Here is a 13,585-nt window from a genome sequence, read left to right as displayed (position 1 = left end):
GACCCCTGTCTTTGTATATCAATCCGTGGGATGAGATCTGCACCACATCTATACTTATCGCGTACGACCCGAACCCAAAAATCATCTTTATTTTTGACCATTCTCCATCCTAGCTTCATTAAGAGTGACTGGTTCTGTAGACGTGCATGGCGCAAACCAAGTCCTCCTCTATTTTTATCTCTACATACTACATCCCAAGCGACCAGTGGCACCTTCTGTTGTGTCTCAGAGGATCCCCATAAGAATCGTCGGTTGCTTCTGTCAAGCATATCGCATGAGTTAGCTGGCAAGGAAGAAGTTTGCATGACATAGCTGGGAATAGCAGAGGTGACAGACGAGATTAGGGTGGTTCGACCTGCTAGGGACAGGGATCGTGCCTTCCACTGTGACAGCCTTAACTTAACTTTTTCGACCACCGAACAGAAAGTATCCTTAGTAACTCGCTGGTTGTGCAATGGTACTCCTAAGTACTTGCCTAGGTCTGATGTTTGTGTGAAGCCCAATATGGAGCTGAGCTCACTTCGTCGGGTATGGTGGATGTTATCTGAGAAAAGGACTCGTGTTTTTGCTGCACTGACTTTTAGCCCAGAACTCTGGCAGAATCTATCAAGGCATGATTTAATGAGATCGGCCTGGCTAATCGATGCCTCTGCGAATAGTATTATGTCATCTGCAAAAAATAAGTGGGATATCGGCGGTCCATGTTTAGTGAGACGGATTGGTCGCTACTGTCCATTCGCTAGATTCTCTTGAATTAGATGCGCCAGCCTTTCCATACAAAGAACAAACAGATAAGGTGACATTGGGTCTCCCTGTCGCACTCCTCGGGAAGACGAGAAGGATCCTGCCTTATTGCCATTCCAAAGTAACTGCAAGCTCGTGGTACTAACGCAGCTGGATATAATGTCGATAAAGTGTGACGGAAGCTGCAGGTCCCGTAGACATTTGAACAAAAACTCCCAGTTGACTCGGTCATAGGCTTTCTCAAGGTCAATCTTGATTGCCATAAATCCTTTCTTCCCCTTCATCGTTCGCATTGAGTGCATCACTTCTTGGGCTACAATGATATTATCTGAACTATGCCTGCCCGGAATGAACCCACACTGGTTAGGAGAAATAACAACAGGCATAAAGCATTTCATTCTATTAGCTAATATTTTAGTAACCACTTTATAGACCACGTTGCAAAGGCTGATTGGGCGAAGATCTCTGAAATTTTCTCGGGGGTCCTTCTTTGGAATGAGGACAATCAGAGTATCATTAATATCTCGAATACTTGCTGGGTACGAAAACACTCGTTTCACCATAGCCACCATAGTTGGTCCTACTATCTCCCACTGGTGTTGGTAGAATAAGGCATTAAAACCGTCGGGGCCTGGTGCTTTTAGAGCACTCATACTAAAGATTGCCTCCTTAATCTCAACTTCTGTGACCTCCTTACCACATCCCTGAAGCTGGGTTTCCTCAAGAGCTGGGAACGTAAAGCTACAGGGAAGTTCATTTCGAACGGGGAGCTCTTCAGCAAACAGGTCCGAGAAAAAGGTTGTTGCTTCCTGTTTGATTTGTTCATTGTTATAGCACCATTCACCATCTTCCAACCTGATTGCGTCAATGCGGTTCATCTTTCGTCTCCTGTTTGCGTGTGAGTGGAAAAGTTTTGAGTTTCGGTCGCCATCAATACTCCATTCGAGTCACGCCTTTTGCGCCCACAACAAAGATTCCTGCAAGAGGACGTCCTCTAGTTCCCTCCACAATTCAAGTTGAAGCTCCTCGAGTTGACTGGCATCTCTTCCTCGGGCAATAGCTTTCGTCACCCCTTCAAGTCTACTCAGTAACTTTTGTTTCCTACCCTCAATGTGACCAAAAACATTCCTATTCCAGTGTTTACAAGCGCTAGTGAATTGAGCAAGGTTATCGTTCCAAGGTAGGGTCTCGTCCCATTTGTTTCGCACCATATTACCGAAATCATCATGGAGGACCCACGAAGCTATGAAACGAAACGGCCGCTGTGGCGTCTCATTTGTGGTACCCCCATCTATCCGTAGGAGCATGGGACGGTGATCTGACTTGTAAAAAGGTAGATGGGCAACAGAAGCTTGTGGAAAGAGAGTGTGCCACTTATCATTTGCAATGAAGCGATCCAGTCTTGCTTCTGTACTTCCTCTCTTCCACGAGAACCATGGACCCACAAATCCTAGGTCTTCCATAGAGTGTGTTTCGAACCATGCACCAAAGTCACGGTCAGAAGAAATCGAGTTAGGTGCGATAGACTTGCGTTCGGAATCAAATAACGTAGCGTTAAAATCTCCCCCGAGCACCCAAGGTTCCTGCATTTGTTCTCCCAACCTCGATAAGTTTGACCACAAGCTTCTTCTAGCAGCTAAGTTCGGCGACGCGTACACTACCGTCATGCACCAAGAGTCAAGTCTACTATTCTCAACTCGAAGGTGAATAAATTGTTTGTGCTGTTCCAACACTTCTACCCGTCTAATGCCTGCACCCCACAAGCACCATATACCGCCGCTAAATCCCACTGCTTCAGTGAAGGAGAACTCTTGAAATCCCAATCTAGAGATTCTCTGCTCAGTCTTCTGCTTATCTGCCCGTGTTTCGAGTAGAGCAAGGAAATCCAGGTGGTAATGACGGCGTAGTTCTTGTACCAGGTTTGGAAAAGCCTTCGACCCAGTGCCTCTTGAATTCCATATCATGAAATTCATTGGGAAACAATCTCGGTTGCTGATGTGCGTTTAGTGTCCCCCATCTGGACATTATCCGAAGACAAAGATTCTTTCTCAACTGTGTGCTCCTGCAAAGTTGATTCCTGTGACACTCTTCTCTCTCTCGCATCCTCCGAGCCCGAGAGATGGATAGGCGGTTCTATAATGTGTGCGTGAATATCTTGCACGTGGGTGACCTCCATCGCGTCAATTTCCAAGCCTCGTCCTCCTTCTTGGTGATTAGGCTTATGAGCCTCGGGGGGCCCACTAGGAGAACATTGAAAGAGTTGCTCGTGTTCACCGGTTCCTTAAGAGTGACAGTAGCCTCCTTTCTTTTGTACTTCAATTTGTTAAGGCCCAAGTTCTCTTTGCCCTTCTTTATGGGCTTGTTATCCTGCTTCCGTTTGGATCCCACACTTATCCAACTATTACCCTCCAGATTTACTTCAGTGCCAAATCCTCGATTATTCTGTGAATAATCTGATTTTCCTGCCTTTTCTGGTTTCTCCATAATTCGTACAGCTGCCACACCTTTATTCTCTATCCCATTCTTTATCTCTTGCTGATTTTTAGGTGATTCCCCAGATCTTGAGCCCTTTAAATCCGCACCCATTACTCCCCTACGAAAATCTCGCTTAACCAACATCTGAGGCCCAAGGTGTTTGTTTGCTGCCGGCGTTGAACTTCCGGCCTTCGTTTCCTTATTCCGATCATCTACAGTGTTCATCAAACCATGTGGCTCTTGACTATCATTATGACGCTCTAATGTTTCTCTGCTATTATCCTGAATCGATGCTTCACTGGACACCCTTTGTTGGACCTGAAGCAGAGGACAATTATTTTTCTCATGACCATACAGTCCACACTCAAAGCATACCTGGTGAAGACCTTCATAGACAATCTGTCGGTCTTCACCAAATGCCGTATAAGCGGGGAGCAAGGGTTGCTGGAGGTCAACTTCCACACAGATGCGAGCAAATCCAGCCTTATCATATATGGAAGTAGAGCGATCTACCTTCAATGTTTTCCCTATCATATTACCGATCATCCACAATGATTCCACATTATAAAACTCCACTGGTAGATCCGGGAGTCGTACCCACGCCGCTATCTTCTTTTGCATGTCTGCCTTCCATGGGTTGAAGTTTGGGCGCCAGCGTTGAACCAGCAGATAGTGATCATTAATCATCCACGGCCCTTCTTGATAGGCGTAATCCCGATCTTCCCAACGTGTGAACGACACAATATAAAAGTCGTTACTCAGGGGTACTATTTTCATTGGTTCTTGGGGTCTCCACATCCGTTTCACCCGATCCAAGAGGATATTCTTCGGTACCCGTGCTCCCAACACTTTGATAATCAGTGAGTTTAACCACGGTTGGCACCAAGCAGTATACTGTTCCGCAGTGGGGGCCAGCACTGGATATTTACTATTTCCTTTCACCGTTGCTATATCTTCCTCGCTCGAGCCCCTTGATTCCAACGCTTCCTCTGTGTTTACATTCTTTTGGGCAAAGAATGCCTTCCACCCATTAACAATGTCTTCTTGCTCCTCATGTTGTACCAAGAACCCCGAGCAACCCGGTGCAAGAAGTTTGTCCTTATAAGAAAGGGGTACCTTGCGAGCCATCACCGGCACTCCCTTAGGACCTCCAGACAGCCCCTCCTTTCCTTGGTCATCTCTCCCAAACACGAAGGTCGTGGGTAGCGATCCCCGGTTACCGTCTTTGTCATGTTCTCGATCATTACTCATATCTCCTTCCCCACATTGGTCTGCCATTCCCGTTCCCTCACTCCTCCCCCGGCCTCCAGCCACCGTTCTTGCCTTCGCCTTTGCCGCTCTCATTAGAGAGAGAATTCTATTGATTTTGTTTTTTTGAGGGAGTATTATTTTCCATGCGAAACTCCCAGGGGTGTTTAATTAATTGTCTAATTCTGTCCTTGCTTGTTATAGAAAATGAATTAGGCCAGCAAAGATGTGAGATTATTTAGTGTGTCATGAAATTAATCAAGCCTATATACCATAAACAAGGCCTGGTGAGACGAATGATACAGTGATCAAGCACATGCCCCAAGGTGTGCTTTGAATGACTTTGGCACAAGTGTGCATGTAATGAGAAAGATGATCTTCAAGAAATGCTAAATACAACTGAAGAGGATCTTTATAATTGTCCTCAACTATTTATAATATGATTTTTTTTATTTGTTCACTACCTATAACTTGTTTAATCAAATTGTTGCAAAATATTATAGGGGATATTGGATTTTGAGTGTTATCAATCCTATGGCATATGGGGTTCCCTCAATTTATTACATGGATCCCCTAGTGTATGGCCAATCATAGGACTACCCAAACATGTTGAGGTTACTTAATAGGTAAGTGCACGTATGCCTGCTTGCATGTACATATTTAGGTGATTTAAGGATAAAAAAATGAATTTTTATTTCATTTTGTTGGTGTATTGGATGACTATCAAGATTATATAGCATTGATACATTCTAAGGCAGCTAGCCTTGCAAAAAACTACAATTACTCAAATGTTGAAAATAAACTATTTGCATTTGTAAAATTGATATAATTCTTTGATGATATAATTTTTTTTGTAATGACCTTTCAACTTAACAATAGCAACTGTGAGGATTATATCATGAGATTTTTTAAGGATGTTGCTACTCGTAATTAATATTTTGTTCTTGACCTTGTATGCAACGTTACTTTTGTTTTATATTGTTTTTTAAATTTAATTTGAGTGTCCAATATATATTTTTATTGATTTTAATGTGTTGTGTTAATTATTTTGCATTATTATGATGACACATATTGTAGAGAGTACAATACAACCAAATAGTGATGAAGTCACTGAAGAGTGGTGCACATTTGTGTTGAACAATGCACTAATAAGTAGGTTGATTCTTTTTGTTTGTTTTTTTTTTTTTGTGTGGGAAAGGACAAAATGTAGGTTGATTCTTTCACTACTTAACCCTCTTTATTTTGTCAAAACAAGTTAGAGTATAGAACCAAATTGTATGTAGTTCCTTCAATACTGGCCGCTTTTAATTTATTATAGAATTGTAATAGATTTTAACTTCATTGACAAGTGTTGTAAATCTACAATGAGTAGTCAACATATATGGTACAAGTTAATTGTGATGCTATTTTGGTGTTGATTGTTTGTAAATATTTTTTTTGGATTTTATTGGTGATAGGAAAAAGTTACACATAAAAGTGTTGTAAATTAGGTTTTCATGAAATTATATATTCAAGGCCCAAAAAAATATTTTTTAAAAAGAAAAAGCTTCAACCTATAGCACTTCTCAAGGAAAGCATAACAGCTAAGGCTTGATTTAGGGAAATAAAAAATCCACGAGAAAGTGTGACAAATGATGAATCAATTTTTTTTTTTTATTAAATGTCAGCTATAGTGCTTCCTATTGTTTTTTTCACTGAAAGACAATTTTATTCCAACTAAATAAAAAGATTACATATATAAGACAATTTTTTTTTTTACTTAGCTATAGGGCTACCCTACATCTTCCCTATGGAAGTAGTCCAACTAATATACTTCTTATGCTTTTAATATAGGATCTAATTGTTGGTCCTATATATAAGCCTCACTTATTATATTTATCAATTTTTTTTCTAAATTATCCTTATTGATACTCCTTCAACTATAATTAAATAGGAGAGAGAGGAAGGATATTAAGAAAGATGATTATAGTATTTTATAGGAAAAACATGTCATATATCTTATAACTAACTAATTTACCTAACTTTCTTACTATATTAAATTAGTTAAATATGTCTCATATTAAGTACTAGAAGAATAATTTTCAATTCCGCATAAGCTATGCACTACTCAAAGCACTATCTATTACTTAAACGTGGCATCAGAGTAGGTAAACACTACCAATTGAAAAATTTAAACTCTATTGCTGCCCTTTTCTGCAGCAGTGCAAGCCAATAAATCTCACATACATGTCCACAATTTTAACACGTTGGCATTACTCAAGGCTTTTATCATAAATTCAAAGTTCATTTTAGGAAAAAATGTAGGTTAATGTCGAATATTATAATGTCGCTTCTTGACTAATAGATTTTGATATTGACCATTAATATTGACTATAGGTTAAAAAGAATTTTTATCTCAAAAGTATTTCAAGAGAAGTAATTAATATTCTAAAGTTCAATAATATGAAGCAATTATCACCCTTTTTTATTGAAACAAGTCGCATCATATTTAAGAGTGTCATGTGGTTTATCGACTAGATATTCCTCGTTAAAAACAGCCAATAAGTCTATATATATACAATCAATTATTAGTAGAGTCACAATTTATACAGGTATTTGTTAGTAAAAACAAAGCTAGTTAATCTCATCACTAGCCAGGATAGACATATAACCGATCACAACATCGTTGGCTAATAGCTAGTATGTGATGACAGAGCTTTTTTTTTTTTTTTTTTAATTTGCAAATCTTTAGTTGGCAAGCCAAATGACACCCATTTGGCTTTTTAATCAGTAAGGACCTAGCTAGTAAGTCGAGATAAACATACACATAACTTATAACAACATTACTAATAAATTTTTAGTTTGGGTTGATACACTTTACAGATGAATGCCTAATTGGCAAAACATACAATACTTTAAACACAATGTGCCCAGTTGCTCCACCTTATTGAATATTTTTGGAGTTAATATAATTTTTGGTTTCTCAAGTTTATCCTTATTTTGATTTTATTTCCTCATATTTCAAATCACAGGTTTTCGTCCCTCAAGTTTCTTTCTGTCCAAAATGTTAGTTCTTATAATTTAATAAAAAATTAGGCTATTTTTTCTCTTAAAGAATCAAAACTTATGATTTGAAATTTAAAGGACTAAAACCAAAATGAGTACAAATTTAAGAAACCAAATATTGTATTAACTCTTATTTTTACGAGAATAATTTAGGAGAAAAATGCTCTTTAAACTAAAGTCAATATGGAGTTAACAACCGACAACAATGATCTCTTAGTCTCATGAGGACATCATAATGATTTTGACATTTAAAAGTTAACATTGATCTAATGAATCTCAGCGCTCCTCATGAAATAGTTAAAGGGATACCTTTAACCCCAAGCATCTTCACAATGTTAACACATAATCATGGTTGCACAGTGAGATCACGATGTAGTTGGTGTTATAAGCAAGTTATTATATATGGAAATTATATGTGCGTATAAAAAATAACAAGAAGAACTAACTAGGCTTTGAACAATTACAATTCCAATAGTTTTGATCATGATCATGAACTCTTTTTCGCAGTAGATGCTTCTAAACCCTCGTAGTCTTTATGCGAGAATCTTTGAGAAGACTCACAGAATTCGTATCTGTTTTCTAAGGCTTCACCTAAGCCTTCTAAGAAGAGACTTCACAATTTTAGTAAAGTTCTTAATAGCCAAACTAGTTTAATATCTTTAAAAGGATATAAGTTAATATATAGTATTTGATCTTTTACTAAAATCACAATGTCAATCACATGCAAGGTATTATCAATTATCTCTCAATTATCCAAAATATTAATTTCAATTATCTTAAATCTAAATTTTAAATTTCCTATTTTAAGGAAGGTTTTATTCCTTGGAATTCATGGGTAGATAATTTCAATATAGGGAAGAGATTGTATTGTCTTCCATAATATGAAAGGAAGTCTTTGCAATTTGGCATTTGACAGATAAATTGGATTAATCTAAAAAGGTAGAAATTGCGATACAAAATTAGATTGGAAAAGGTAATTCAAAAATGTTAAAGTGAGTCTTGATCATATATATAGATCTACTCAATTTGCAAAACCGATTGATAATTACCAAAAAAAAAAAAAAAGATAACACATGATTATTTTGCTTAAAACAAAACAAAAGTAACTTCTATCATTCCTAAACTTGAGGAGGCATTATGTAATCTCTCTTAAAGAACACAAAATCTTGAAAGCCTTTATAACACTATACTATTCTTAAGCTGCTGCACAGGTTGGCGCCGTTCCTGTAACTGTTGGTTTGACATTGAGACATTTAGCAGTTACTTCAGCTCCATTGAATGCGAGATTAATGTTATTCAGCTGAACATTCTCACACGGTACTCCGCTACTACAGATAAGAACTACTCCATCTTGAGTTTGAGAAGTGCCTTGAATGTTTGTGAAACTCACATTGCTTATCTTTATCTTTGATGGAGACTAATCAACACACAAAAAAAGATGATGAAAAAAAATTACCAGAAGCCACTAATTAATATGAAGAAAAGAAATGACAATGAACAGTTTCAATTACATACCGATTTGTCGCATTGATTTGATGGGCAATATTCCTGGTCTATGATCACAGGGTTTTGGACATTATTCATAATAATATCTTCAAAATGCATATCGGTCACAGTAATAGCCCCCGGAGTGCCAGGCCAGGTCTTGATCCTTACACCATTCATTGTGTTAGATATTGTACAATTTTTGACATTGACATTTGAAACGGGGGCTTCATTATCATATCTACCAAGGCTACCAACACTAATACCATGACCAGGTCCACAAGTCACATTTACCACAGTTATGTTTGAGTTACCATCACCTAACGAGACACAGTCATCTCCAGTAGCTATATTGGTATTTGCAACAGTCACTCCGTTTGATCTTCCAATGTGAATTCCATCAGTGTTTGGGCTATCTCCAGGTGCGCTGATATTAAACCCATCAAAGTTGATATTATTGCATGAAAGAACATTGACATGGAAGTTTTTGCTATCTTTTGATGTCACACCTCTGATATAAGAATTGTTGAGGAAGTTGAAACCAAAGTTCTGTTCAAATCATATGAAACTCTTTTGTTATCAAATTTTGATATTAAAAAAAAAGGAGAGAATTAGTAATATGATTTTTATATGATTATCTGACTAGGTAGCTTTGAGCACTGTCAAGAATAATATAATTTCAGATGAATAGGGAGCATTTGTTTTGATCTTATTTACCATGGTAGGCCAATTGCATTTTGGATTTTTTGCACAATCATTTGCTTTCCAAGCAGCTGGACCTTGGCCGTCAAAAGTTCCAGTGCCAGATAATGTGAAGCCATTCACATATCCTATTCTAACCCATTGGTCTGCACCTTTTAGAGAAGCAGGATTTGCTGGTGCTTGAATTACACCGTCAACCTGTAACTCAATTGAAGGAGCTGTGCATGGTCCTTTAATATCCATTGCATTCATCGTGTAAGTGCCTGGACCAACAATTACTTTGCTAGGCTCGGTGGCTGTACAAGCATCAGTCCATGCTTTTGCGAGTGCCTTCAATAAGAAATACAAAACGTGTTAATAATGAACCAAGAAACATTAAGATTTCTTGAGTTGTAAACATAAGAACTATGATTTTTTGGTCTGCTTCCTATGAGTAAGTTAGGGCAAACAAGGGAATTACATCTGTGATATCTCCATTAGGATTTCCACCATAGCTAGCTATATTGCAGTCTTTTGCTTGAGTTTTAATGAAATTACTAATGAATAAGAACATAGCACACATTGTAATACTCAATGTCTTGTCCATTATGAGCAATTCGTTTTGTATATTTCTTTGTTGTGAATGTAGTTTGTGATTATCAAAACCGATTTGGTATATTACTATTTATAATCACAAAACACAGTGTTATAAATAGAAAAAAAATGCTAAAACTAATTAGAAACCATTAATTTACCAAAACACTTGGAAAGAAGATGTCTATTCACGCTACGAATGCCAAAAACTATAGGGGTCAATAGAAATTGCGATTTTCATTTAGTGTCTCATCAATAAATTTGATTTCTATTTATGAAAGCCCCCAAAAAAGCTACTTTCTATTTTTGCAGTCAACGATGTGGAAAAGATAAAAAAAGAATACTTGTTCTTCTCCCCTTATTAATTACATTATACCCACCTCTTGAAATCCAAATAAATAAATAAAATATATCCTCAACCATAGCTGGATCATGCACAAGAGATTCCATGCCCTATAAGCTAGGTTGGGACCTTGTGGAAGAAAAATACCTTCACTAAAAATGTTGAATTTGGTGGCAAAAAGTATGCATTATGTGGCAACACTACTGATAAGTGCATATTTTATAGTTAAATAGGTGTAAATTTTAGAACATATTAGAATAAATTTATAAAACCAATAGGGGTTGGGTCCAGGGGAAGGGGCTAGTCCTTCACAATGTGACGAATCAAAGTTTGAATCCCTGTTGGGAGAGGTGCCCACATTTAGTGCCTAACAGTGTCTCAAATAAGATTGCCTCCAATAGGAAGATACCTATACTTTAGCAAAAAAAAAAAAATTTATAAATATTTCATACTTATTTAATCTATTTTTTATATTTGTTCGCAAATTTAATTTTAAGGATAAAAGGACATCTCTTCACAAAATCTCCTCATATTTTTTTAATTTTGCAGATAATATTAAATAAAATAAAGAAAAAATAACACTGAAGTCCCATAGAACACAAAATACTGTAAAACAAAAATCCCTTAAAACTTGATAATTATTGAGGAGTCCCAAAATGACCTAATTGCATTAATGAAAAAAAGTGAGTAGACACGATTGCCACCACTAATGAAGACACAAATAACGTTGTAAATTAGATTAAATAAAATAAATAGGAAAAGGCATTGAGGTCCGATGGAATACAAAATAATGCGAAAAGGTCTCTTTAAACTTGGTAATTACAGAGGAGTCCCAAGATTGCATTAATGAAAAAAGTGAGTAGACACTATTGCCCCTACTAGTGAAGACGCAAAAAACGTTGAAAAGCGAGAGCCAGAACTGATTTGCGTCTTCTTCCTTGGCCCCTTCATAACGGGGGGGGGGGGGGGGAAGCTTGATACCAAAAGGAAGCAAAGTGGAAGAGCATCTTCTCCAACATTATGAGTGAAGTCGAAGCACATTTCATCTTCATTGTCGACTGATTTCATAGTTCGAAATTTCTTTTCTCTCCTCTCCAAGAACACTGTGGTTTGGGTGTGTGGGTATGTTGTAAATCGTTTCACCCATTAGCTGTTACAAAGCTGGTTTGTTATAAACAAGGTAAGCAATGCAAAGCTTGTACATTTGGTAAAGCTGAACGTGGTCCATACCGGCTGAGGAAGGCATTAGCATGTGGTTTGGTCTGTCTTGGTCTTCAGGTTGGTCATCCTAGCCCTAAGACCACTTCAGCCCGGTGAATAGTCCGTTGTTCATCAGGTTGGGTAGACTAGATTGGACTGGATCGAGTTAGTGGTCTAACTTGTCTAGTCTTGTGCTTATATTTTTGATGGCTTAAGACTTTTTAATATAACTAATCAGCTTCAATATGTTGCATACAAAATCCCAAATTGTACCAACAGAGGTTGGGTCTAGCAGAAAGAGCTAGTCCCTTACAACATGACGAATCAAGGTTTGAATTCCAACTGGGAGAGATGCCCACATTTAGTACCCGACAGTGTCTCGAATAGGATTGCCTCCAATAGGAGGATATCTATGCTTTAGCGCAAAAAAATTAAAAAACCCAAATTGTCCTAAACATATTATCATCATGACTAAGTTCCAAATAAGAAAAACTTGAAAACAACCTGCAGATTAAAATAGTGCAGTTAAAATTAGTCTAAACGATACAAAAAAAAAAAAAACTCAAATGTGGGTGCCAAAGTCCATAACCTGATATCAAACGACACATTCTCAAAATATTCTGATTTGTCCATCATAAACTGATAACAAATGCCTTAGCTAATAACCAAACCAAAATGCATAATGTAAACACTCTATTTTGTCCAGGCCCACTAAATAATAAACAAAAACATTAAAAAATAAAATAAAAAGAATAATATAAAAAAATCCTCTTTGATTCTTTCTTGGAGACTAAGTTCAAAAATCTCTAAAAAAAAAAGGAAAATCATGCAAGAATATCTTTCCCACTATAATTGATAATAAAAAGATAATATGTGGTTAATTGGACTAATTTCTAAATTAGAGAATATGGGGTGGGCACATAAAAAGAAAAATCAGAAAATAAAAATCAAAATGTATCATTTAAGATAATTGGCTTCTCAATTTGGAAATATCCTTTTGAGTCATAATTGAGAGAAAATAAAAAAACAAAAATTAAAAAAATTTGAAAAACCCTAGTTGTAGTCTATAAATAAGATAGTAAGCGTTGGAGGGAAGGAGACGATCCTTCTTAGACAAAAGGAGGCAAGGTAAAAAATTCTTATACCATCTTTTCTAATGACAGTAGGGGTCAAGGTTTGGCTAAGAGTGACTGAAGCTCACTGTTCATCTTCTTCTTTATTCTACCCAAGAAAAGCCTATATCTTCATAGTAGTTATCACATATGTGATTTGCAACACCAAAGGCTAGAGAGTGAAACCCAATATAATTTGTATTATTTTATTTCTTATTGTTTTCTTTTGATTCCCTTTCTTTTCTTCCTTTTCTTTTCTTTTCTATACCCAAGGAACGCCCTAATTTTATGGTTGATATCACATATGCGAACCTTATCACATAGATTTTGTTGTATTATTTTTCACTTTTCTTTTCTTCTTTTTATTTATTTATTTATTTATTCTATTTTTCTCATCTTCTCCTCTGATGATCTTTCCTCAGATAACCCATCTCCCTCCATTACTGCATCTGACGTAGATTTCTTCCCATTCCACTTCGCGAACTGATCCTTCCATCCCTTCATCGCATCCTCCGCCGACATGTGAGTCTCCAAGAAGCCCGAGTCACCCAAGCTAAGCAACTTATCCCTGTACGAGGACCGAAAACCAGAGTTTCGGCCGTTCCGAAATCCTTCAGTGCCGCCATCGCTCTCACTCGCCATCAGGTCGCCTATCGCC

At 37.2% G+C, this 13,585-nt stretch overlaps 2 protein-coding genes across 2 annotated transcripts; both read right to left on the bottom strand.

Moving 5' to 3' along the window:
* Positions 1–1,691: 1,691 nt before the first annotated feature.
* On the bottom strand, positions 1,692–2,717 carry LOC114717788 (uncharacterized). The gene has a single exon (XM_028902984.1). It carries the CDS (start codon positions 2,715–2,717, stop codon positions 1,692–1,694), a length of 1,026 nt encoding a protein of 341 aa, XP_028758817.1.
* A 5,990-nt stretch (positions 2,718–8,707) lies between these two features.
* Positions 8,708–10,285, bottom strand: LOC114717777 (polygalacturonase-like). Its single transcript, XM_028902975.1, has 4 exons — positions 10,160–10,285; positions 9,715–10,029; positions 9,028–9,546; positions 8,708–8,929 (listed from the first exon to the last, which is right to left on the bottom strand). Exons 1-4 carry the CDS (start codon positions 10,283–10,285, stop codon positions 8,708–8,710), a joined length of 1,182 nt encoding a protein of 393 aa, XP_028758808.1.
* Between the last annotated feature and the right edge of the window lie 3,300 nt (positions 10,286–13,585).

This window comes from Neltuma alba, unplaced genomic scaffold (assembly GCF_004799145.2).
Source record: "Neltuma alba isolate B1F8T4 unplaced genomic scaffold, ASM479914v2 tig00002151_pilon, whole genome shotgun sequence".
In the NCBI taxonomy this organism is placed as follows: Eukaryota; Viridiplantae; Streptophyta; class Magnoliopsida; order Fabales; family Fabaceae; genus Neltuma; species Neltuma alba.
The sequence above is the reverse complement of the archived record's forward strand: the minus strand, read 5'-3'. Positions and strand labels throughout refer to the sequence as shown.